Here is a 27426-nt window from a genome sequence, read left to right on the forward strand (position 1 = left end):
AACCCACGTGCTCGCTGCGGGGAAAGTTTCACCCAGTGAGGCCTGCGGGCCAGAGGCTCCCTCCCCGCCGCGGCCTTAACCGGACCGACCGCGCTGGGCACAGCCTGCGCAGCGCCGAGAGCTCGAAGCCCGGCGGGTTCGGTCCGGTCCGTGGCGAGGCGGGAAGATACCAGGACCCTCTCGATCGGGAGAACATGGTCACTCGGAAGCCGCCACAGCCACTCCCGGGACAGGCTCTCCGGCCTCAGCAAGGGCTCGCCCCCCCACAGCTCAGGCGACCGCGAAGGGCCCGCGCGCTTCCCTCCAACTTCGCGAGGCGAAGGGGCGGGCCGGGCGCGGAGGCCCCGCCCACACCCGCGCGGCCTGCCGGATTGGCCCCGCCCCCTCGGGGACGCAGGCGGCTCCTCTTCCTCCGGTGCCACAGGCCTCGGCCGCGGCCCTGGTTTCGGCACGCGCTACGGGGCTGTCGTGGGCGGCCGCAGGCGCGGGTCTGGGCCCTCCGAACAGCGCGCCGCGCGCCGCCTCCGCCCCGGGAGCCGCTGGCCGCGGAAGTGACGTGGGGTCCAGTCAGGAGTTTGTTTGAATCGGTTCCCGGCCGAACCTCGCGCTCGCCGCTCTTCGGCCACCGCCGCGGAGGGAGGAGCTGCAGGGCGCCGAGGTGGAGACCTCGCGCCGGGGGGGACCGGAGCTGAAGGCGCCGCGCGGAGCCTGCGTCTGGGCCCTGGGCGCGGCGGCCGTAGGCGCCGGCGCGGCTGTTTTTTTCTCCTTTCCCCCAATATGGCAGCGGCGGGCGGCGGCGGGCCCTCGGCGGGGACTGGAAGGGGCGGCCGAGGCGACCGCTGCAGGAAGGTGTACTTGTTCGACCGGCGCGAGAAGGAGTCGGAGCAGGGCGACCGGGTGGTGCAGGTCGGGGAGCGCTCGGACTACGCGGGATTCCGCGCCTCTGTGTGCCAGGTACGCGGCGGGCCGCGGAGGGATGCGCGGGGAGAGTTGGGGTTGGGAGGGTGACGGGGGGCGGGGGGGGGGGGAGCCCAAGTTTCTTGCTCGGGGCAATAAACCTGTCACCGGCCCTGGCCCCGCGGCGTTTGGCTTCTCTCTCCCGGGTGCCCGCCATCTCCGTGGCCGAGCGGCAGGAAGCCTACTAGGGCCGGCCCCCGCCGGGGCCTCGGAGGGCAGCCCCGGCCTCTCCGTGGGCCTCCCTCTGCCCCGGGGACCTCGCTGCCCAGGGTTTGAGACCTCGGCTTTGAAGTGGGCCGGGCCAGCTCGGCCCTCCACTGAGTGTCTCTTTCGTGTGGAACTTTTATTTGTTTTAAAGAAGAGAGCAGAGTTACCCCGGGTGGCTGTCAGGAGTGTTGCGAGGGTTGAAAGTTGTGAAATTCCTGGAGTCGATTTTACTCCGAGTTCCTTAGACGAGGCGGTCGTTTCGCGGGCCGCCTGTCAGGAGCGCCGGCAGGCCCGCGCCGGCGGGGTCCTCCCGGGGTGGGAACCCTGGGCCACGGCAGCCTCGCAGGTGCGCCTTGCTTTCTGGTCGTCTGAACCCTCGTCCCTGGGACTTCCTGAACTCACCCGGAGCGTGTCCGTGGGTAGCTGTAGGACACCAAAGAAGGGTGTGGGTGAACTTGGCTTTAAAAAACGAACGACCGTGTGAGGAAGCCAGCTTTGAACGGTGCAGTGTTTTACAGGTGGGAGGGGGCGGCGCCGCCTGAGCTTGAAAGAAGGGGTGGTGGCGTGCCCTGCGTGACCCACGGGAGGTTCCCGGCGCGCTGGAAAGAGCTCTCAGCTACCAAGGGAAAAGAAGCTGGTGTGAAAGGGTTTTAACTGGAGTGGGCGGATGTTGTAAGGACATAAGTCTGTAGTGCTGAAGTTACCGACATCAACCACCATGCAAGCGACGTGAGAAGCTAGGACTGTATGCATGCTCAGTGTCTGGAACTGTGCCTGGTGCATAGTAAAATGCCCAAGTTAGAGTGAATATTTGAATGATGGCCCAAAGTGTGTGAACTTGGAAGTTCATTCTGTGCCTTGATGTAGAAGACTCCCCTGTGTTTTCAGAGCGAATGAAAGAATGGCTATCTTTTTTGATGAGTGTTTTGTACTCACAACCATCCCATAAAAATGAAACTTTTTATGTTTATCATTTTTTTATTGCAAAAATATCAGCACAATAAAGGAAATATGGAATCAGAGGGGAAAAGTAAACCTTTGCTCACTGTAAAATTTATAACCACTGTTAGCTCTTGGGGTTATTTCTTTGTATCCTCACCCCTCATTTAAAAAAAAATTTATTAAATTTATTGGGGTGACTTTGGATGATAACATAAAAAAGTGTACCATTCTATAATACATGCATCTGTATACCATTCTATAATACATGTGTACCATTCTATAATACATATGTACCATTCTATAATACATGCATCTGTATAGTGTGCTCACCACCCAAAGTCTAGACCCTCATTTTTAAAAAATATATTTTTATTGATTTCAGAAAGGAAGGTAGAGGGAGAGAGAGATTAGAGAATCATTGATTGGCACGCCCACTCTGAGGATGGAGCCGGCAACCCAGGCATGTGCCCTGACTGGGAATTGAACCATGACCTACCTCCTGGTTCATAGGTGGATGCTCGGCCACTGAGTCACGCCAGCCATGCTAGACCCTTATTTCTTAAAATAACTGTAATGCATGTTTATTTTTTCACTTAATGTTGTCATTATTTTTCTATTTTAATGTAAGTCTCCATAATCGAAGTTTGAAATAGTCTGTTTTTATGTATTACTCTTTACATAACCAAATCTCCTTTTGTCGATATTTACATTACTTTCATTTTTAAGTAATGTTATAATAAACATCCTTGAATACATAGCCTTTCATACCTTCCTTTTCTTTAGTTTAAAACGGTGATTTTCAACCATTTTCATCTCATGGCACACATAAACTAATTACTAAAATTCTTCACAACAAAAAAAGTATTAAGTTTTTTGCCAATCTAACCAAAAAAAAGTATAATTTTGATTCATTCACAGCGGACTGCTATTGTGTTGGCTGTAATCATTTTTCTTTTATTTGATAATCTAAAGGAAAAGAGGTCAGTGCCAGGTATTGCATGTGTTTTAAAAATTATTGTGGCACACTGATTGAAAATCGCTGGTTTAGAATCTTAGAAGTGAAATTCCTGGATCAACGGTTCATAACATTTTTTAAAGTACTTGATTCATATTTTTATATTGCTTTTCACATAGGTTGTACTAATTTGCCTTTCCTCTAGAAATAAATTCTCCCTTGTGAGAAGTTTCAGTAACTGGTGAAAAGGAAAAGTATTATTAACTTCTTATTACAGAAGTAGAAACTCACTTTTGGAGATGGTGAATTAATTTAGGGCAAATAGATCGTAGAGTTAAATTAGGATTCAAACCCAGAATCCATATTCTTTCCGTTATACCACTCTGATGCAAATAAAAGTTTTTGTTATTCAATTTTTTCAATATTTTAACTTGAAAATCAAGGAAAAATTTTTTGTTTGTTTTTTACTAATTCTTTACCTCCTTCTTATTACTTTTTCCTGCTAGACCAGACAAAGGTTAAATTTGATTAGCATGAGAGGGGAAAGCTAGCAAGAAAAAAAAAGCCTTTTTTATTTTTGAGAATTTATTTTTTAAAGCATTATTAGATTCTGCCAACTAATCACATAACGTTGTCTCCATTATGCACATACAAAAAAATCACTGAAATAAGTTACTGAATTAAAGGCCAAGGTTTATATAAATAACTAGAGGCCCAGTGCACGAAATTCATGCACTTGGGGAGGGCATCCCTCCGCCCAGCCTGTTCCCGCCACCACTGCTGTGCTCGCCAGCCGTGAGCCCAGCTTCTTGCTGAGCAGCGCTCCCCCTTTGGGAGTGCACTGACCACCAGGGGGCAGCTTCTGTGTTGAGTATCTGCCCCCTGATGGTCAGTGCGTGTCATAGCGACCGGTTATTCTGCCATTTGGTCGATTTGCATATTAGCCTTTTATTATATAGGGTAAGCAGTGAAACGGATTGAAATCTAGGTATGTTTCATTCTAAAGCTTGTAGTGTTTCTTGTTTGTTTGTTTAGACCTCCACAATGCCCACACTATCAACTAAAGCCTTCAGTTTCTTTATTAGGGGAGGAGGCAAAATAGTATACTAAATTAAAGTTTTCATTAAATCTCAAATCAAAAACTTTGTAGTGCTAGAAAGTATTGTGGATCCTAAACTTTTATTTGGGGGAAAACTCATTTTGTGGAAAAAGGGAGCAATCAAGAGGAAAGAGTGGGTTTGTAAGAAGCCCCTAGACTTGTGGTAAGCAGCTATCGACTCATTTGAGCTTTAGTGGTCTTTCAGAATCAAATATTAGAAAATGACTCATTTGGCTAGTTCTTAAATAGGTACAGACATTAAATCTCATGTATGTAAACCCTCCTCTCCAACCTAGTATACCTTGTTACCCTACTGTGGCACTTGTTATACATACCATAGTACTTTCTTAAATATTGTATGCTCCTTGAAGGCAGGAGCCTTACCTAATAGTTTATAGCTGTTTAGTTAATGAATCAATCTCTTACTTCCATCAAAAATTTTGTACATAGGGTACATTATATTAAAAATGCCAAAAGATTAAAAAAAATATTAAAGAAGGTAGATGTAGGAAAGAATAGAATAGTAACCTGAGGAGGGTTAATAAATGGATGTTCATTTGATAATTCTATATAATAAAGAGGTAATATACAAATTGACCCTCACACCCTTGCACAAGATGGTTGCCCCCATATGGTCAGAGATGGCCACCCCATGTGGTCAAAGATGGCCGCCACAAGATGGCTATCAGTGGAAGGTAGTTGTGGGCGATCAGGCCAGCAGGGGAGGGCAGTTGGGGGCGACTGGGCCTGCAGGGGAGGGAGGGCAGTTGGGTGGGACCAGTCCTGCAGGGGAGGGCAGTTAGGGGCGACCAGGCCAGCAGGAGAGGGCAGTTAGGGGTGACCAGGCTGGCAGGGGAGGGCAGATGGGGGCGGCCAGGCCTGCAAGGGAGGGCAGTTAGGGGTGACTGGGCTGGCAGGGGAGGGCAGTTGGGGGCAATTGGGCCGGCAGGGGAGGGAAGTTGGGGGTTACTGGGCCAGCAGGGGAGGGCAGTTGGGGGCAATTGGGCCAGCAGGGGAGCAGTTAGACATTGATCAGGCTGGCAGGGGAGTGGTTAGGGGGTGATCAGGCTGACAGGCAGGAGAGCGGTTGGGAGCCAGCAGTCCCGGATTGTGAAGGGATGTTCGACTGCTGGTTTAGGCCCGATCCTACAGGCAGATGGTCGGACATCCCCCAAGGGGTCTCAGATTGGAGAGTGTGCAGGCTGGGCTGAGGAACACCTCCCCCACCCCAATGCACAAATTTCGTGCACCGGGCCTCTAGTATCTTATAATGCTTAGCCATGAAATCAGCCTTGAGTTTCTTAGAGGTCTAAACAATGAAGGAAAGATGAGTGAAAGAAAATTCACAATATCCATAAAAAAGAAACATTTCTACTGCTTGGGTAGCAAAGCTTTAATTTGAGCAATATTTCTCCCTAGATTCCTCACAAATCCTGTGTGATAAAATGGACAACATTTTTACAGATAGGAAAGGCTGCTTCTTATCTTAACCTTTAATGCAAGGTAGGTTGTGTGTTACTTAGGGTAGTACAAACTGCTTTAACCAGTTACCACCGAAATTTTGGTAGATTACTCAAGTGCAGTAAGTGTTCCTGGTATGTGGGTGATTCAGGGACAAAGCCATCCTATTTAATAAAAGAGTAATATGCAAATTAACCATCACTCTGCTACACCCACAAACCACACCTACCAGCCAATCAGGAACGAGTATGCAAATTAACCCAACCAAGATGGCTGCGGCCACGGAGCGAGCAGGAGGCTTGGGTTTCCCTGGCAATGGAGGAAGCCAAGCTTTCCGCACACCCTGGCTGGCTCAGGCCTCCACTCAAGGCTACAAAGTTTCAATTATAGAAAATAAATAAATCCCAACAAAAATGGCAGCATCCACAGAAGTGGAGAGAGTAGGAGGCTTGAGTTGCCCCCAGCGATGGAGGAAGCCAAGCTTTCTGCATACTCTGGCCTGCCTTGGCCTCCGCTCAAGGCTACAAAGTTTCAATTATAGAAGATAAATAAATCCCAGATACCAGGGCCTCTGCTTGGGTCGCCAGGAGGCATGGCCGGCCTGCAAACCACCACAGGCCCCTTGCCCAGGCCGCCCCACGCCCCAAGGGAACCCCCACCCTGATCCGGGACACCCTTCAGGGCAAACCAGCTGGCCCCTACCCCTGCACCAGGCCTCTATCCTATCTAATAAAAGAGTAATATGCAAATTGACCATCACTCCAACACACAAGATGACTGCCCCCATGTGGACACAAGATGACCACCACAACATGGCCAGCAGGGGAGAGCAGTTGGGAGGGACCAGGCCTGTAAGAGAGGGCAGTTGGGGGCAATCAAGCCTGCAGGGGAGGGCAGTTAGGGGTGACCAGGCCTTCAGGGGAGGGCAGTTAGGGGCAAACAGGCTGTCAGGGGAGCAGTTAGGCATCAATCAGGCTGGCAGGGGAGTGGTGAGGGGTGATTAGGCTGGCAGGCAGAAGCGCTTAGGGACAATCAGGAAGGCAGGCAGGCGAGCAATTGGGAGCCAGCAGTCCTGGATTGTGAGAGGGATGTCTGACTAAACGGGCAGTCGGACATCCTAAACGGGCAGTCGGACATCCCTCAAGGGGTCCCAGATTGGAGAGGGTGCAGGCTGGGCTGAGGGACACCACCCCGCCCCCATGCATGAATTTCGTGCACCAGGCCTCTAGTCTATAATAATAAAAGCGTAATATGCAAATCGACTGAACGACCAAACAGCAGAACAACTGTCCAGATGACCATGCTATGACATGCACTGGCTCCAGGCCAGCCAAGGCAGGTACGATGCAATTGGTCGGGGGTCCCTGCCATTACCCTACAGCGGGAGGCCCAGGTCTTCCTCTGTGGGGTGATCAATGGAGGTGGGGCTCCGCGATCAGTTGACCCAAAGAGGGGATGGCCCAGGCTACCGACCAGCGGGGAAATCAATCGGGGGTGGGAGGGTGGGAGTCTGCGATGGCCCCAATAGGGAGGACCAGGCCACCTGGCTGGTGGCGCTGCAGCGGGTGGGCAGGGCCTTCCTCTGCAGGACAGTCGATCTGGGGGCACCGTGATCGATCACCCCACAGAGGGAGGCCCAGGCCACCAGCCAGCGACACTGTGGCAGTTGTGCGGGACCAGCCAGTGATCACCCCACAGAGGGAGGCCCAGGCCAGTCAAGCAGTTGCACCCTATGTCTGTCGCCTGCAGAGGGAGGCAACCGGTGGTGGTGGGGGGCAGTGCTGCACAGATGGCAAGCAGTGGCAGCAGTGGGGGTGGGGCCAGCTGCCAGCAGCCGGGGTAGGAAAGCCCAAATAGGCCCTGATCACCAGCCAGGCCTAGGGACCCTACCAGAGGGGTCCCGGTTTGTGAGAGGGCACAGGCCGGGCTGAGGGACACCCGCCGCCCCCTGCATGAATTTTGTGCACCAGGCCTCTCGTCTTATATAATAAAAGGCTAATATGCAAATTGACTGAACAGCGGAATGACCAGTCTCTATGACACACACTGACCACTGGGGGCAGATGCTCAATGCGGGAGCTGCCCCCTGGTTGTCAGTGCGTTCCCACAAGGGGAGTGCTGCTCAGCCAGAAGCTGGGCTCACCGCTGGCGAGCGCAACGGCGGTGGCGGGAGCCTCTCCTGCCTCCGTGGCAGTGCTAAGGATGTCTGACTGACGGCTTTGGCCTGCTCCCCACAGGAGTGGGCCTAAGTCGTCAGTTGGACAGCCCCCAAGGGCTCCCAGACTGTGAGAGGTTGCAGGCCAGACTGAAGGACGCCCCCCTGAGTGCACAAATTTCATAAAAGGTTAATATGCTAAGTGTCCCTCCATCTGACTGGTCACTATGATGCGCACTGACCACCTGGGGGCAGACACTCAACACAGGAGCTGCTCTGGTGATGCACCCCGAAACCAGAGAGGAGGGAGCCCGATTCTTTGCGGGGCCATGCAGTTCCACATTCGGCCATGGGTTATGTTGTTACTGTGGCACTATTGGCCCCGAATTTGGTTTACTGCACACTTGTGTTTGTGTTCCACACCCTGTATGACAACAACTTTGCAGAGTGCCCTCTCACACTCCGGGATCCTTTGGGGGATGCTGGATAGCTGGTTTTGGCCTGATCCCCACAGGCCAGGCCAAGGAACCCCACCTGGCGGCGGGACCTGGCTAACTTCGCAGACGCCTTTTAAGCCACGGTGCCACCCCAGGTGCAGCTGGCTTGGGAGAGACCATGGAAGGTTGGTTCCAGGATGTGTCTAGCCCGTCACCCAGTCCTGCCCTGCCGGCCACTTTCTAATTAATTTTCTTTCAATATGCACGAATCCATGCACTGGGTCACTAGTTAAATATAATGCCAAAGCACAATCTTAAAGGCTAGTTTGCAGTTTCAGAGCAATGCATTGAATTATATAGTTTCTGACTGACTTAATCCATGGGTGAAATTTAAAGTATTTGAAGATTCTATGGTCTGCATAAATATTTCTTAAAATTGGCTTTGGGGAAAAGTTGGGCAGCAGGTAGTTTGAAACTGACCTAAAGACATGGAAGGCATGTACTTTATATTACTCATTAAAGGCAGGTCCATATACTTTAATATTCCAGAAACGGGTGTGATTTCCCTGGCTAGTTTTGCTCTGAGGTTAGAGTGTCAGCCCATGCACTGAAGAGTCATAGGTTCAATTCCTGATCAAGGGCAGGTACCTTGGTTGCAGGCTCGATCCACACCCTGGTTTGGGCATTTTTGTGAGAGGCAACCAATGGATATGTCTCACATCGATGTTTCTCTCTCTCTCTCTCTCTCTCTCTCTCTCTCTCTCTCTCTCTCTCCCTCTCTCTCCCTCTCTCTCCCTCCCTCCCTTCCTTCCTCCCTCCCTCTCTCCTCCCCCCCCCCTCCTCTCCACTCTCTCTCTAAAAAAAAAAAAAATCAATGGAATAAAATATCCTCAGGTGAGGATTTAAAAAAAAAAGAGAGAAACCCTAACCAAAAGTCTCACCCAAATAGAATATATCCTATTTTTATACATAGAAAGGGAGAGAAAGAATATTTGTAATCAGGCCAGGTTAGTGCAAATACATGAAAGACTAGTTTACACCTGATAAGATAGGTTTTAGATAAAAAATATCCAGAGAGAAGGGTATAATATCTTGAATAAAAGCATAATGTAGTGATATATCTACACTAATAAAAGAGAAAGATGCAAATTGACTGTACCTTTGCAACGCCCACCAGCCAATCAGGAGTGAGTATGCAAACTAACCCAACAAAGATGGTGGGTTAATTTGCATATGCAGGTGCTGAGCAGCGTGGGAAGGCGGGGCTGGAGCAGAAAAAGGCAGCTCTGGGGCCAGAGCGGAAAGGAGGTGCCGGCAGCCGGGGAAAGGAAGGCCCATTCTTGCACGAATCTTCATGCATCAGGCTTCTATTAGAAATATAATGAACCTAAATATACTCATCACTCAGATTCAACAGTTACCACGTATTTACCACACTAGCATCATTTTTGTCTTTTGTATCAGATTCTAGGTCTTAGTTCACTTAGGTCCTATGTACTTAAGCAGGCATTTCTATTATCACAGCATCAAAATTAACATTTTTAATATCTAATAGCCTAGTCCATATTTTGATTTCTCTCATTGTCTCAAAAATGCTTTTTTAATATTGACTTGTTTAATTCAGGATCCCAACAGGTCCACATATTGAACTTGGTTTTTTGTTTCTTAATCTTCTGCAATTTAAAATATTTGAGCAAAACTCTTCCCCCAGTCTCTTTTTAGTTTTTCCTGACATTGATCTGTTGAAGAAATCAAGTAGTTTTTTGTTTTTTTAAAAATAATATTTCACATTCTGGGTTTGTCTGCTCTTTTATGGTGTAATTTAGCTTGGCCTGTCTTTATACATCTTATAAGCTAGAGGTTTTCTTTTTAAAGAGATTTAGGTTCAATCTCTTTGGGGTGGGGAAGCAAATTAATTTTTTTTTCAAGAAAAACGATTTTAAATATAATGTTACATGCAATAAACCTTAATATTTCAAGAAAAATGATCTTAAATATAATGTTACATGCACTAAATGTTAATATCTCAAGAAAAATGATATTACATATAATATTTACATACAATAAACATTAATATTTAAGAATAAAAGGATTTTAAGTATAAAAATATTACCAAAACTGTACTAACATAGTATGATATCACAAAAGTTGTAGGAAATACTAAAAATCTGCAAATAACAGGATTAGTTCTATTATATTCTGGAGTATTTTTTTCCCTCTGTCTCTATTTTTGTTCATCAGTGTATGTTCTTTATATTTCACAAGTGAGTGAGATTGTATGATATTTATCTTTCTCTGACTTGCTTATTTCCCTTAGCATGATGCTTTTAAAGTCTATTTTGTCGGATATGAGTATTGCTACTCCAACTTTTTTTTCTTTTCCATTTGCATGGAAAAATTTTTCCTATTCCTTCACTTTCATCCTGTGTGTGTCTTCTGTTTTGAGCTGGGTCTCTTTTAGATAGCATATAGTTCCATTACTTTGAGTACTTCATGTCATTCCCTTCTGGCCTATACAGTTTCTGATGAGAAATCAGGTGTCAGCCTCATGGGAACTCCTTTGTAGGTAACAGTTTTCTCTTGCTGCCTTTAAGATTCTATCTTTGTCTTTAATTTTTGGCATTTTAATTATGATGTGTCTGGGTGTGGGTCTGTTTGGGTTCTTGTTTGGGGTTCTCTGTGCCTTCTGAACTTGTGTTACTTTTTCCTTTACAAGGTTAGTGAAGTTTTCTACCATTATTTCTTCAAACACATTCTCTATTCCTTTATTCCTTTCTGACTCTTCTGGCACACCTACTATTTTAGTATTGTTACATTTCACATTGTCCCACAGCTCCCTTAAGCTGTCCTCCTGTTTTTACTTGCTTTTTGTTTTTTGTTCTCTTAATTGAGTGATATTTTCAACTCTGTCTTCTAATTTACTGATTCTCTCCTCAGCTTCCCCTAATCTGTGTATTCCTTCCAGTGTGTTCTTTATTTGTGTTATGTCATTCTTTATTTCAGACTGTTATTTTTTCATAGTTACTATATCTTTTTTCATACTGTTGAGCATTTTTAACATCATTACTTAGAACTCTGTTTCAGATAAATTTCTTATCTCTGCATCATTTATCTCTTCTGGAGAATTCTCTAGTTCTTTTATTTGAGGGTTGTTTCTTTATTTCCTCATTTTGGTTGTCTGTTTGGGTTTGTGACTATGGTTTAGGTAGGTCCTCTATCCCTCTCAATCTCTAGTGCAGGACAGTGTTAACCTTTTGCACTCGGATGTCGAGTGTGACTTGACACGGTTAGCATTAGAATAAAGGAATCGAGAAAAAAGTAAGCGAGTGCAAAGGGTTTTTAAAGGCTGTTTCTGACTAGTTGGATTAGGCAAAGACTCAAAGCCTCCAGAGACCACCTCTGTCTACAGACTAATAGGATTTCCACTTGAATTGCCCCGGTAATCGTCCTCAGGTGTGGCGAGAGTTTTTTTCAACAGGGTGGGGCAGTTGCTTCTGCCTGAAGGCTAATTGCTGCTTTTAATCTCTTAAGTGGCCTCAGGGCAACGTGTTTTCCAGTAGGGTGTGTCGACTGTTTCCCCCCCAGGCAAGGTAGATGTCTATGTGGGAAAGATGTCCTCAGCTGTGTGAGGGAGTGACTCGGCCCAGGAAACTTGGAGTGTCTGCCTTCTGAGCTCTATCTCTTGAGTCCCCTGTCCTGGGTTCTGCTCTCACAGCTCCAGTCCACTTCACCCTCCCTCTGCCAGAGCACAAGGTGGGTGGCTGCACAGGGAATTTTTGTGCATTGGCCCTTTAAGAGGGTGCCTGAACTTTCAGCTGCCACTCCCTGGCAAACAGCACCCCACTGCTTTTCATAGCTAGATGTTATGTGGGTATCCTCCTCAGTTTGGTGCTCTCCGCTGGGGAGCCCAGCTTCAGGATTAGATCCTAGAGTTTTTAGTGGCACCCCCCCCCCCAAAAAAAAAAAAGCTGAGATATCTCTCCGGGACTTCAGTTGCTGTCTGTGGGTGCCTGGCCAGCCCTTTCGCGCCTCTGCACCTCCTACCAATCTCTATGCGGTCTCCACCTTCAGTCCTTGGGTATCAGGATTCTCTCCTGTGAGTTTTCCATTGAATATTTAGTAAGCCTTTCCATATATCAGTTGTAATGCCAGCTTCTTCCTGGGAGCATGTCTGTGCCTACTCTGCCACCATTTTCAATCTCCAAAGAATCTTCATAGGTGGTTTGGGTACTTCATATTGCATCACATCAGGACGCACATAATCCTAATATATAAAAAGCCAGGGGCCGTCATGACCAAAACAACCAGATGGATGACCGAACACAAACTGCGTGGGGTGACCAGGCCAGCGGAGGGAGGCAGTTGGGGGCAACCAGGCTGGCAGGGAGGGCAGTTGGGGGCAACCGGATCATCAGGGGGGGGCAGTAAGGGATGACCAGGCCGGCCAGGGGGTCAGTTAGGGGTGACTAGGCCGGCAAAGAGGGGCAGTTGGGGATGACCAGACTGGCAGGGGGAGGGGCAGTAAGGGGTGACCAGGCCAGCAGGGGGGGTAGTTAGGGGCGACCAGGCTGGTGGGGGGGGGCAGTTAGGGGTGACCAGGCCGGCAGGGGGGCAGTTGTGGGCGACCAGGCTGGCAGGCAGAGATTTTAAAGTATTATGACAGACAAATAAATGTAGTAATTGTTACAATATTATATACTATTAGTATTTTCATATTTTTAAAAACTTGATTGGTGCATTTATTTCCTTTGTGTAAAACTTATTTTATTTATATTATTTTGGATAGACACTTGGCATTTCACCTGAGGAAAATTTTATCTTAAAATTTATCTTAAAATTTTAGAGTTATTCTTTTGGGAAGGGTTATAATAGATATAATGAGTCTTTAATACAGGTAACCTGCATAGCATGACTATTTTTACCTCAGTGTTATAAAATGTTAATGGTGATCAGGCAGACAGGCAGGTGAGCAGTTAGGAGCCAGCGGTCCTGGATTGTGAGATGGATGTCTGACTGCCGGTTTAGGCCCGATCTGCTGAGGGGTCCCGGATTGGAGAGGTTGCAGGCTGGGCTGAGGCCCGCCCCCCTCGTGCACGAATTTCGTGCACTGGGCCTCTAGTCCTATATAATAAAAGGCTAATATGCAAATCAACCAAATGGCACAACGACCGGTCGCTATGTTGTGCACTGACCACCAGGGGGCAGACGCTCAATGCAAGAGCTGCCCCTTGGTGGTCAGTGCGCTCCCACAGGGGAAGCACCGCTCAGCCAGAAGCCGGGCTCATGGCTGGCGAGCACAGTGGCGGTAGCCTCTTGCACCTCCATGGCAGTGCAAAGCCATCAGTTGGACATCCCCTGAGGGCTCCCTGCCTGGGAGAGGGTGCAGGCTGGGCTGAGGGACCCCCCCCCAAGTGCACGAATTTCATGCACTGGTCCTCTAGTATATGGATCTTTCACCCACTCTTAGCAATGCTAAAACTGAATTAGTGGGTCAGGTGGTTTCAGCTGAATCCCTCCATAATAAAGTTTTGATCTGATGGTTCATCCATTGATGGTGATGTTATGATTATGATAGCCATTCCTCTTTTTTTTTTTTTTTAAAATCCTCACCTGAGGATATGTTTTTATTAATTACTTTAAGAGAGAGGAAGAAACAATGTGAGAGAGAAACATCGATTGCCTCCTGTACACACCCCAACCTGGGATCAAACCAGGAAACCTAGGTATGTGCTCTGACCAGGAATCGAACTGGCAACCTTCTGGTGTACTGGACGACACTCCAACCAACTGAACCACCCAGCTGGAGCTGCTTTTGTATTATTAGCTGACATTCTTAAAAGAATGACTTTGCCTAATCAACTAGAGCTATTTGGTTACCCTGAAATACAATTGGTATAAGAAAGCAGGATAGCCCTAGCCAGTTTGGCTTAGCGGATAGAGCATTGGCCTACAGACCAAAGGGTCTCGGGTTCGATTCCAGTCAAGGGCACATACCTTGGTTGCAGGCTCCTCCCCGGCCTGGGACCTGGTTGAGGCTCGTGCAGGAGGCAACCAATTGACGTGTTTCTCTCATATCAACATTTCTCTCTGTCTTTCCCTTTCTCTTCCACTCTCCCTAAAAATCAGTGGAAAAATATCCTCCAGTGAGGGTTAACAACAACAAAAAGGCAGGATAAATGCTTTATTCTCTTCCTTTGATATATCAGTATTCAGAATAAGGAGTTGGTGCCTTAGTTTCAGTAGTGACTAAGGGTTTTTAAATTCTTGAGTATTATTAGTCTAGAACTTTTTAGTAGTTTTATATAGTAAGGTTGGTCTACATTAACTAGTCCATCATTACCTGAAACAGAAATTAGCCTTTTCTCTATTTGTACATTCTGGTGTTGTTTAATTTTATAAGGAACCTGTGTCCTTTTATTTTAAAGATACGTAAAATTTTAATGAAAACATTAACTCACTTTTCTAATTTCCAGTTTTTGTTTTGTTGTGAAATTTTAGTTTTTTATGTGCATTGGCCATATATTGTTGAGTTCTTGTATTCATGTTTTTTTGCTCTTTTTCTTTGCTGATTTTCATCTTGATTTATGAAAGCTTTTTTTTTTCCTGCTAAGGATGCTAACTCTGTCTCTTCTTGCAACCACTTCCCTAATCCCCCAATTTATAATTTGCCTTAAAATTTTAGAGTTATTCTTTTGGGAAGGGTTATAATAGATATAATGAGTCTTTAATACAGGTAACCTGCATAGCATGACTATTTTTACCTCAGTGTTATAAAATGTTAACCTCTATTTTCTTCTATTACTTTTATTTTACCTACTTAAATATTTAATGTATGTGAACATGTATTATGTTAATAAGTTTACTTATATATTGACTTGGAATAATGTCTTTTGTCTGGGAAGAGTCTGCTGATGTTGAAACTTTTCGAAAATGTCCCTCTATGCACTCATGGTCCTATCTGCCATATAATAGCAGAAAAAACAACCTTGTTATGCAAATAATTTATAGATAGATTTGTGCTTAATTATGAAAAGGCAAGATTTTAAAATATTATGACAGACAAATAAATGTAGTAATTGTTAAAATATTATATACTATTAGTATTTTCATATTTTTAAAAACTTGATTGGTGCATTTATTTCCTTTGTGTAATAATTTATTTTATTTATATTATTTTGGATAGACACTTGGCATTTCATCTGAGGAAAAATTTGTTATTACAACAACAAGTAGGAAAGAAATTACCAGTGATAATTTTGGTAAGCAATGTTCACTTTATGCTTTTATATTTAATATGCTCTAGTACAGCGGTCGCCAACCAGTAGTCTGTGGATCACTGGTGGTCTGTGAGGTCCGAAAGGTTGGCGACCACTGCTCTAGTACATTGTACAGCAATAACTATTTGATTACATAGATAAGCATAAAAAAACTGTTGATTTTGGTTACTTTGTTGTGTGGGGAGGAAACTGTCTATAAGTTCACAGTTTGTACAGAGGTTATATTTTTCAAGCAAGGTTATAGAAATATAGTTGACATCATTTATGGCTACAGAAGATGAGACCTTTCCCAACAGCTAGCCACAGGCCTTCCATGTGGGCCCTTAAGAAGCTAATTCTCTTAATCAGATTGGGTTCTTCCATTAACTTTTTTTTACCCAATTGGATTCTAAGACCTGCCAGCTTTTTTTGTTTATTTTTAAATATATTTTTATTGATTCTAGAGAAGAAGGAAGAGGGAAAGAGAAACAGACGCATCAAGGATGAGAGAGAATTATCGATCGATCGATCGGCTGCCTCCTGCATGCCCCACACTGGGACCAAGCACGTGCCCTGACCGGGAATTGAACCATGACCTCCTGGTTCATAGGTCATCGCTCAACCACTGAGCCACACTGGTTGGGAAGACCTGCCAGTTTTTCATGCCTGATTTCCTTTTGAATTTAACCACTCTTCTCCTTTCATGTTGATAACACTCTAATGTAGTTCGTCATCTAACTTCCTGTGATAATTTAAGTTACTAAATTGAGGGTTTCAGATGCATGGATGTATTTGGGCCTATTTAACTGATATTCTTAACAAAACACAACTGAAATTATAGATTGAGCCATTGTTTGGGGGTTTGCCTGTATCATCTTTAAAGATATTTCATAGAATAGATACAGTTTGCATTTTTAAAATTATAAATTCATGTGTTTCTGATTCTAGCTTTGCACTTAAGATATTACCTTTTGATTACAGATGAAACTGTTAAAGATGGAGTTACTCTATACCTGCTAAAGTCAGTTGACCAATTACTACTAACAGCTACAAAAGAAAGAATTGAATTCCTACCTCACTATGACACACTGGTTAAAAGTGGCATGTATGAATATTATGCAAGTGAAGGACAAAACCCTTTGCGTAAGTATTCCATTTATACTAATTTTGTTGAAGTATTACTCTCCCTTATCCCCTCATCACCTGTCCCATTCCTTTATTTTAAAAAATTATCTCATTCTAATTTTTTAGAAGACTATATAACAAGTCATTGTGAGTTTCCTTACTTCAAACTCTTCATCACAATATAATTCTTTTCCTACCTGTCATCTTACTTCAGAGTAAAGATACCTCTCCTTTAAAACTAACCTAGTTTTATAATTCATTCCCTCTCAATTCATAAGAGATCTTGTTTCTACACATTCTTCTATCTCAGTGGTTCCCAACTTGGGGCACACGCCCCACAAGGGGGCAATATGATTTTTGAGAATGAGTTAACAGTTAATTTTTTGCATTTCTTATGGTTCTAGGGGCCTCATGTATAGTATATAAATATATATTGTGACATGTTTATGCATGTCAGTTCTCTATTTTATGTTTTGAAACTTTATTTGCTTTTTTTATATCCATATTATTACTATTATTATTATTATTTTACTAATTTCTTAGTGATTTCTTCCTCAGTACTTCAACTGCCCTTTTGTTCTTTTATTTTTCTCGTTCATGCCATGTTCTTTGAAAGCTTGTTTAGACCAAGTTAATGGCCTTTTAGACTTCCACCATGTGAATAGGAGTTCACTTTTTAAATAATAAGAATTATATACCACAGCAGGGGGCATCAGGATTTTAGAGATGCTTAGGTGGGGCATGGCAAGAAAAAGTTGGGAACCACTGTTCTATCTCATGTATACTCTCCTCTCTGATCAATTCTTCCTCTTCTCCTATAGACATCTCAATTGTTTTATCTTGCCAATTTGTGTAGTTGAACTGCATGAGTAAATGGTTTGTCTTCTTATTTCATTTCTTTATTATTTCCTTTCACCTTTATCACTTGCAAGTTTTTATCCTATCTTTGGATTGTTTGCTAGTGAGCTTTACAAATTAGTTAACTTAGAGAATTTTTTTCTTTTTGGACCCTGCTAAAGTGTTTAATACTACTTATATGTTCATTATAAACTTTCTTATTAAAAATAGTTTTACTGTATGTGCATTATGGTTTGTAGGGAATTAGAAAACATAGATAAGCAAAAAGAACATAAAGAATATCCATATATTTACTACCAGATATAACTACCACCAACACTTTGGTGTGGATCACTTCAGATCTTTTCATGTTGTTGTTTTTTTCTATTTTAGTGGTTTTATATGATACATGCTATTTTAACCTACTTTTTTGGTTTAAAATAAAATGAACATCTTTAATATATGTCAATATATATTTGTTTTTAGTGGTTAAACACTAGATAACAATATACTGAACAGTATTCTATTATTAGACATTTAGGTTATTTCAGTTTTTTAGAAATAATTCAGTCAATTTATATTCAGTCAATTTACAAATGACTGAATATTCTTATGACTAAATCATTGTGCACATCCTTACCGTAAGTGCAACTAATATTATCTCTGACATTGTTCTTTCATACAAAAAATGCTCTTATTTCTCCAGTCTTAAAAACATCATAATCTTATTCCACCAGCCATTGCCCAGATTTTTGCTCCTGTTTATAGCAAAACTTCTCAAAAGAGTTGACTGTCTTCACTATTAACTGTACCTCTCCTCCCATTCTCTCCTATTCACTATCCTGTACTTACTCTTTTAAGGTTACCAGTCACTAAATCCAGTGATCAATTTTCAGCTCTCATTTAACTCAAGGCATTATTTGACATAGTTTATCACTTCTTCCTCTTTGATATAATTTTTACTTGGCTTTCGAGACATCACACTCTTTTCTTTCTACCACTGACTGCCTTCTCTTTCCCTACCTTTTTTTTTTTTTTTAAATTTTTGAGCTATAATTGACATCTCTCCACCTTCTTAATGTTGAAGTAAGTGCCTCAGGGCTTAGCCCTTAGTCTCATTATCTCCTCTTATTTCTTCACTTGGTGATCCTCTCCAATCTTGTGGCTCTAAATACTATACCATTTTTTATGTCAATGACTCTCAAATGGAGGTTGTGAGAAATGGTCATTTTTAGTTAAATATTGAAAATAATGATAGCCTTATTCCTAATTTTGTCTATCCAGCAACTGTCCATGTGGCATCTCCACTAGAATATCTAAGATGAGTATCCTGATCTATTCACTAAACCATATTACTACATAGTTTTTCCTATTCAAAGTGATCATTGCTGTGTCCTTTCAGTTGCTACAGTCAAAAATCAAATTGATTGTTCTTTGTTCATACATTTCATTCATTCTGTCAGAAAATCCTGTTGGCACTATCTTCTGTATTTATCTAGAAATTATTATATCTCATCACTTCCATAGCTAACACTAGGTCTGAGGCACCATGATATTACCTTTGTTTTCACAGCTCCTCTTGCTTGTTCATTCCACTCTGGTGTCAGCTTTATTCTCAGCTTAGGGCCCTTTGCTTGGAATGCTCTTTCAACAGAGAGCCCTTGTCTCATTCTCTCGCCCCATTCAAGTCTTGTTTACCTGTTATCTTCCTAGCAAAACTTATATTGATCACCTTATTTAAAATTGTAACTGTGTTCCCTCTATGCCTTTACTGTTCTTCAGCTCTTTGTTCTTTCTTTTCTCCATAGCATATATCACCTTCTAAGATGTTAAATAATTTACTTATTTATTATAATTACTAGAGGCCTGGTGCACGAAATTCGTGCATGGGGGGGTCCCCTCAGCCCATTCTGCACCCTTTCCAGTCTGGGACCCCTCAGGGGATGTCCAACTGCCGGTTTAGGCCTGATTCCGGGGATCGAGCCTAAATCGGCAGTCGGACATCCCTCTCACAATCCTGGACCGCTGGCTCCTAATTGCTCACCTGCCTGCCTGCCTCGTCGCCCGTAACTGCCCTCTCCCCCCGCTGGCCTGGTCGCCTCTTACTGCCTCCCCAGCCGGCCTGGTCACCCCCAACTGCCCTCTGCTGGCCTGGTCACTCCTCACGGATCCCCCGCTGGCCTGGTCGCCCCATGCAGCCTGCTGTTCAGTCGTTTGGTCGGCCCTCAATAACCCTCCTGCTGGCCTGGTCGCCCCACGCACCCTGCTTGTTCAGACGTTTGGTCGTCACTCACTAACCCCCCTGCTGGCCTGGTCGTAGGCAGCCATCTTGTGAGGGTTAATTTGCATATTACCTCTTTATTATATAGGATTATTAGTTGCTAGTTGTTACAAGCATTTTACATGTATGTATTAGCTCACTCCATCATCACAACAACCTCGTGACATAGTTATTATAATTACTAGAGACCCGGTGCATGAAAATTCATGCACTGGAGGGGGGGCGTTTGTCAGCTTGGCCTGCCCCCTCTCACAGTCTGGGAGCCCTCGGGCGGGAGGCGACCCGGCGATCAGGGGAAGGCGACACCCCCACCACACCTCAGATGTTGCCACTGCTGGCAATGCAAGCCTCAGCTGGCCCTGGTTATCTGAGCTTTGGGCAGCCGCCATCCAAGGCTTGCCTGCACCTTGGGCTGGCCCTGGGCAGCTGGGGGGCTGAAGGGACTGGAGGCCTCCGGAGGCAGGCTCGCGGAGTGGCCGGACCCGCCTAGGGGTGGGCCCGGCCGTGCCACGCGCCTGCCACCCCGACAGGGCCAAGGGGACTGGGCACCGCCATCTTGTGGCTGTGGGCGCTGCCATCTTTGAGGGTGTGGCATTCAAGTAGCATATTATCTCCCTTTTGGCTGTGGGTGCCGCCATCTTTGTGAGGGCATGATGGTCAATTAGCATATTCCTTCTTTATTAGATAGGATTCCAAATTTCAGAGGAGGAAATTGAGGCACAGAAAAGTTAAGGAGCATCACACATTGAATAAATAATGGGACCAAGATTTAAATCTCAGCCAATCTATGTCCAGAGTGTATATTAATCTAATATTTGATTTTCCATCTTTCATCACTAGAATGTTAACTCCACAAGACAAGAACTGGATTTTTGTCTGTTGTGTTCAATTCATAGAACAATGCCTGGCAAATAGTGGGTGCTTAAATTCTTTCTCTGAGGATCAATTTCTAAATGTACAGTCATGGAGTGAATAGGTATATTCATTTCTATGACTTTTGATATAGAATAATTACCATTCAGATTGGTTTCAACCAGTTTTCATTCCTATCATTATATGAATAAGCAGGGAATCTCACTGTTTAAACTCTTGGTTTGATTTTTGTGACTTTATATTATACAAGAGGCCCGGTGCACAAAATTCGAGCACTGGGGAGGTGTCCCTCAGCCCAGCCTGCACCCTCTCCAATCTGGGACCCCTCGGGGATGTCAGACAATCGGACAACCCTCTCACAATCCGGGACTGCTGGCTCCTAACCACTCGCCTTCCTGGCTGCCTGATTGCCCCTAACTACTCTGCCTTCCAGCCTTATAGCCCCCTAACCACTCCCCTGCTGGACTGATTGACACTTAACTGCTCCCCTGCCAGCCTGATTGCCCCCAACTGCCCTCCCCTGCCAGCCCGATCACCCCTAACTGCCCTCCCCTGCAGGCCCGGTTGCCCTGAGCTGCCCTCCCCTGCAGGCCTGGTCGCCCCCAACTGCCCTTCCATGCAGGCCTGGTCATCCCCAACTGCTCTCCCCTGCCGGCCATCTTGTGACAATGTGGGGGAAGCCATCTTGTGATGATGTGGGGGCGGCTATCTTCCCTGTTCACTCGCTGTTACTGAGGGAATCCTGATTAGTTTCTTTTCCTCCGCTGACTAATATGCTTAAATTCAGCGGGTCGCCACGTCTGATCTGAGGTCGCGCGCCCCACCGCGGGGCGGGGATTCGGCGCTGGGCTCTTCCCTGTTCACTCGCCGTTACTGAGGGAATCCTGGTTAGTTTCTTTTCCTCCGCTGACTAATATGCTTAAGGGGCGGCTATCTTGAGATGACTTGGGGGTGGCCATCTTGTGATGACGTGGGGTGGCCATCTTGTGCGAGGGTGTGAGGGTCAATTTGCATATTACCTCTTTATTATATAGGATTCCTGGGTCTTTCTCTGATTCTCTTTCCTTTGCCTTTGGTTTTACCCTGGGTTATTCTTGACTGTATGGTGGACATCTCTTCAGGTCATGCTGATCATTTCTTTTTATACTTTTCTCTTAACTACTGATCCAAGCTTTAACTATTCTATGTCAGTGAAGCAAAAAAATCTGTAGCTATCTCTATTCTCCCAAGTAAGTGCGATAACTGTTCCAGCTCTCTTTGGAACACCTTTACTCATTGAACTTGATATAGTGGTAGGACATTGCCTCCAAAACTGAATTTTTCTTTCCTCCCTCTAAATTTTTCCTTTATGGGAAATATGACCAATTGTACGGTGTTCTGGAGCAAACACCCAAAACTGTCTTAGATTTCTTTCTTTTTTTTCTCCTTTTATATGTAATCAAGTGCTAAATCGTATTCATTTCTTTCTCCCAAATTACTCTTACCTCTTTTTTCTCCCCATTTCCTACAGTGTTCCTTTTCCATTTTTTAAAGTTATTACCCTTAACCAGATCATTATACATATCTTACTTCTAGCTAGTTTATAAAGATAGCCATCCTATAAGTGTTCAGAGTGTGGAAGGGCTTGCTGGAGTGCTACTCTAAACTACAGAGTAGTATTAGTTTTATTAAGCTTCAAAAACAGCTTTAGTTTTATTAAGCTTCAAAGGAAGTAAGAGACAGACATTTGCTATGCTCTTTTTTCTAATCCTATACATAATAAAAGGCCAGCCACCATAGGTGTAATGACCGGAACGACCAGAGACCAGAACCACCACAGGCCCTTGCCGGGCTGGCCCCACTCCCAAGGCACAGTTAGGGGCAATCAGGCAGGCAGGCAGAGTGGTTAGGGGCGATCAGGTAGGCAGACGGCCCCTTGCCTGGCTGACTTCACCACCAAGCAAGCTGTTAGGGGTGATCACACAGGCAGGCAGAGTGGTTAGGGGTGATCAGGTAGGCAGATCAGCAGTTAGGGGTGATCAGGTAGGCAGGCAAGTGGTTAGGGGCGATCAGGTAGGCAGCCAGTGGTTAGGGGCAATCAGGTAGGCAGACGGCCTCTCGTCGGGCTGGCCCCACCACCAAGCAAGTGGTTAGGGGTGATCACACAGGCAGGCAATGGTTAGTGGTGATAAAGTAAGCAGGCTAGCAGTTAGGGGCGATCAGGTTTGCAGATGGCCCCTCGCTGAGTTGGCCCCGCCCCCAAGCAAGCAGTTAGGGGTGATCAGGCAGGCAAGCAGAGTCGTTACTGGTGATCAGGTAGGCAGACCAGCGGTTAGGGGTGATTAGGTAGGCAGGCAAGTGGTTAGGGGCGATCAGGTAGGCAGGCCAGTGGTTAGGGGCCATCAGGTAGGCAAACGGCCCCTCGCAGGGCTGGCCCCACCCCCCAGCAAGGAGGGATAATCAGGTAGGCAGGCAAGTGGTTAAGGGTGATAAGGTAGGCAGGCCAGTGGTTAGGGGCAATCAGGTAGGCAGCCCCTTGCCAGACTGGCCCTGCCCCAAAGCAAGCAGTTAGGGGCAATTAGGCAGACAGGTACAATGGTTAGGGACGATCAGGTAGGCAGGCCAGCAGTTAGGGGCAATCAGGTAGGCAGACGGCCCCTCGTGGGCTGGCCCTGCCCCCCAGCAAAGAAACAGGGAGGCCCAGGCCACCCACGGCAACTCTGTGGCAGGTGTGTGGACGGCCAGCAATCATCCCGCAGAAGGAGGCCCAGGCCAGCCAAGCCATTGCACCTCATGCCTGTTGCCTGCAGAGGGAGGCCATGGGTGGCAGGGGAGGGGGGCCAGCGCTGCACAGATGGCCAGCAGTGGCAGCGGCGGGGGTGGAGCCAGCTGCCGGCAGCCAGTAGAAGGAAAGCCCCAATAGGCCCTGATCTCAGGCCAGGCCTAGGAACCCTACGCGAGGGGTCCCGGATTGTGAGAGGGTGCAGGCCGGGCTGAGGGATCCCCCCGAGTGCACGAATTTTCGTGCACTGGGCCTCTAGTAAAGGGAATAAAAGTGAGAAATAATTTAAGTAGTGACCTTGAAGAAAGAATATTTGGAACAAAGCAGAGCCAGTGATACATGAAACATCCAGTTGGTTGTGTAGTAGGAAATCAATAGCAGTTCTGTGTCAGTTAACCAGACGTGTTCTGCTGCTTGACAGGTTGCTGTCATAAGATTTCTATATCTAAATTAGCTATTAATACACACACACACACACGTTTAGAATTGCTTTATACTTGTCTTCATTTCTCTGTATGTACTTACTTTAGACTTTTTGATGATGTGATTACATACTATAGAGTACTTAATATTGGATTTTTATTGTAAAAGTCTTCTGTCTCTTATGTCTGTATGTCTGTCTTTTGATTATAAACTCTGTGAGGCCAGGAATCATGGTTGGCTGAGACATGCCATATAACGCTATACAAGTATTGGGTGATGACTGCTTTTTTATGCTTGTGGTGATTGGTGATGATGCCTTTAATTATGTATAGCATCCTTAGGATCAGGATAATACTTTAATTCTAGTTATTTTGAAAATAAAAGTGATGGCTTACAGTACTTCAGAATTTCTTCTGTGAAATTTTATATGAAGTATTTGGAAGGGAAAATTAAAGCAATAATGTTTTCTCATCTTTTCCAGCATTTGCTCTTGCAGAGTTAATTGACAATTCGTTGTCTGCTACTTCTCGTAACACTGGGATTAGAAAAATACAGATCAAATTGGTAAGAAGACAATACTATTAAATAATTTAGCTTTTCCTTTTATAAAAGCAGTACAAGTTAATTGGGGAAAAAGTAAAAAATAAAGAAATTAAAAGAAATAATTATCTGATATCTCTTCATCTATTGTTAAAATTTTTCACATGTCCTTTTTTCTGTGCATATGTGTGATTATAATGTACATTTTGTTTTTGTGATCTTCTTTCCCTCAACAGTAAGTACATTGCCATCTCATGAATGTTTGCAATGTAATATACCATTGCTGCAGGTTGGTTTATTGGCTATGATATAAATTATATTATAATAAAAAATCTCTCTATATAAAAGCCTAGTGTCCCCTCGGGAATTCGACTGACCGGGAGTTTGATCGATCACTATGTCATGTGCTGACCTCCAGGGGGCAGCGCAGAACAAAGGAAGGCCCCAGCTGGCAGCTGCTAGGGACCCTACCCGTGCATGAATTTCATGCACTGGGCCTCTAGTATAATATAAATATAATATAAGTCAGCCTACTATTATTGTACATTTAGGTTTTTTTCTATATTTTAGCCATTGTAAGCAATGCTGACATGATAAACATCCTTAGAGGTCTTTCTTTGCATCTCTGATTAATTCATCAAGGTAAATTTAAGAAATGAAATTTCTGGATTAAAGGACATGAAGAATTCTAAGACTTTTGATTTATACAGCTGAAGTGCCTTTAAGAAAGTTGTATTAATTTATAATTCCACCAGAAATGTATGAGTGAGCCCATTGAATCATTTTTCTATATTTAACTTTCTATGTTTTTAATATTGATTTGACTTCTTCTGTCTTTTTGAACTTATTTTATCTTATAGCATTTTGATGAAACACAAGGAAAACCTGCTGTCACAGTGATAGATAATGGAAGAGGAATGACCTCTAAACAGCTTAATAACTGGGCTGTGTATAGATTGTCCAAGTTTACAAGGCAAGGAGATTTTGAAAGGTTAGAAAACGTTACTCACTTTTTTATGGGCAGCTGGGTATTTTAATAAGGATAAGAACTCATATTTCTTTAGTTATACATGATACATTGGAGGTTTTGATGTTATTAGCATATTTACTTGGATTTTTTATATTATAGAATTTTTATGATCAAAACTTAGTTTAGAAGTTGTCAAAACTACTGTAAATCATATTGTGCCCGTTCATTGAACAATGGTTTTTGCATTTTCTGAAGTATGTAAGAGTTATGTTGATAAGTTGAGTACTTTGAGGCACTTCCCTTTTTTCTTACTAAGTTTGATGGAAGTTGTGTAGTCTCTGGAGGAGTAGAATGGTTTTAAAATAGGCATTAGAAATCACTAATACCACTTAAAAATGTCTAAATGTCTAATGCACGTAGTTCTGTTGAGCTCTATTACTCTACTTTTGGGTCTTAATCTACTTTTGGGGCTCTTCGTTACAAAACATTTACAACTGCTAGGAAATAGAATCTAGTCAGGAGTTTACATCAGAATGTGTTTGTAAAAAATATCCTGAATAAAAATGTTGTCGAGGAAACAAAATATACTAGAAACGGTCAGGAATATAATGATTAGGTCCTTGGGATATTAACTCAATTCTAGTAACCAGTGATCCACAAGTCTTTTGATATTTTAAGCTATGTTGTATACTTGAGGAAACATACTTGGGAAGATCTATTGGCATTCTTATTAAGTAGTTAGTATTTGTTCATGTCCTGTTTTGGTATTTCTTATGTAAAGGAAAGTCACCCAAATTTAAGGATCAATCTCAATAATGTATTAAAAGTTAATGTAATTAACACCTTTGTCTTCTCATTTCTGAAATTGTAGCACCCTTACAATCTTTATCAAATTTGTAAAGACTTACAGTGTCATGGTGAGAGGCAATATAATGAAGAAGAAGGGCTTAGAATCATTTAGCCTGGTTTGAATTCTAGCCTAAAGTTGATCAAGGTACTTTACTTCTCTTTGTCTCTGTTTACATACCTGTAAAATGGGGATAATACCTCATAAGGTTTGTGAAGACCAAGTGACTACCTGGCATATGGTATTGCTTCCTGACTGACTCCATAGTTTCTGATGAAGGATCAGCTGTTAATCTCACCGAGCATTCTTTGTATATGACTAATCTCTTCTCTCTATCTGCTTTTAAGATTCTGTCTTTTTTCTCTGGCTTTTGACAGTTTGTTTCTGATATGTCTAGGTTTGGGTGTTTTTTCATTTAATCCTATTTTGTGTTTCTGAACTTCTTGGATGTATAGATTAATGTTTTCATCAAATTTGGGAAGTTTTTGGCCATTATTTCTTCAAGTATTTTCTCTATTCTCTTTCTGTGACTCCTGTTATCCATATATTGATAAGCTTGATGATGGCCATCAGTTTTTGAGGCTTTGTTCATTTACTTCTTTTTTCTGTTTGATCCTCAGATTGAATAATCTCAATCAATCTGCCTTTTAAGTTTACTAATTCTTCTGCCAATTCATATTTGTTCATGAGCCACTTAACTGACTTTTTCATTTCAATTATTCTTCTTTTCAATTTCAAAATTTCTATTTGGTTCTTTTAAAATAATTTCTCTCTGTTATTATTCTCTATTTGGTGAAACACTGTTCTCATACTTTACTTCATTAGATATGATTTCTGTTACTTCCTTGAATGTATTTAAAATAGTTGACTTAAATCTTTGTCTAGTAAGTCCAAAGCTTGTGCTTTCCCTGGCATGGTTTCTACTGACAACTTGCTTTTCTGTGTGGGGACCATATTTTAATATGTCTAGGTGTGTCACTCATTTTTTTTGTTGAGAACAGGACATTTTAAGTAATATAATGTGGGTAACTCTGGAAGTCAGATTTATTTCCCTTCACAGGGATTGTTGTTGCTTCTTGTTGTTGTTTTTTTTGTCATTGATGTTTGTGTAGTGACTTCCCTGAATTATGTAAAATCTGAATTCTTTATCTTGGGTTGCCACTGAAGCCTCTGCTAGCTTAGTGGTTAACCTAGTGATGTCCTTAAATGTGTGGAACCAGTAAGTATCCCAGTTTTTGCCAAGGGTTTCTGTGTGCACATCGGTCTATATTTTTAGTGTTGCAGCAGGAAACTTACAACT

At 43.9% G+C, this 27426-nt stretch overlaps 1 protein-coding gene across 2 annotated transcripts in view; it reads left to right on the top strand.

Moving 5' to 3' along the window:
* The first annotated feature begins 397 nt into the window (after positions 1-397).
* SMCHD1 (structural maintenance of chromosomes flexible hinge domain containing 1) overlaps positions 398-27426 on the top strand; it is a 164544-nt gene continuing 137515 nt past the window's right edge. For both annotated transcript variants that reach the window (XM_079784345.1, XM_079784346.1), the window contains exons 1-5: positions 398-954; positions 15397-15472; positions 16451-16612; positions 24251-24333; positions 25170-25300. In XM_079784345.1, coding sequence (XP_079640471.1) covers positions 778-954; positions 15397-15472; positions 16451-16612; positions 24251-24333; positions 25170-25300 — 629 coding nt within the window. In that variant the 5' untranslated portion in view covers positions 398-777. The remainder of the gene's footprint in view (positions 955-15396; positions 15473-16450; positions 16613-24250; positions 24334-25169; positions 25301-27426) is intronic.

This window comes from Cnephaeus nilssonii (genome assembly GCF_951640355.1).
Source record: "Cnephaeus nilssonii genome assembly, chromosome: 11".
NCBI lineage: Eukaryota > Metazoa > Chordata > Mammalia > Chiroptera > Vespertilionidae > Cnephaeus > Cnephaeus nilssonii.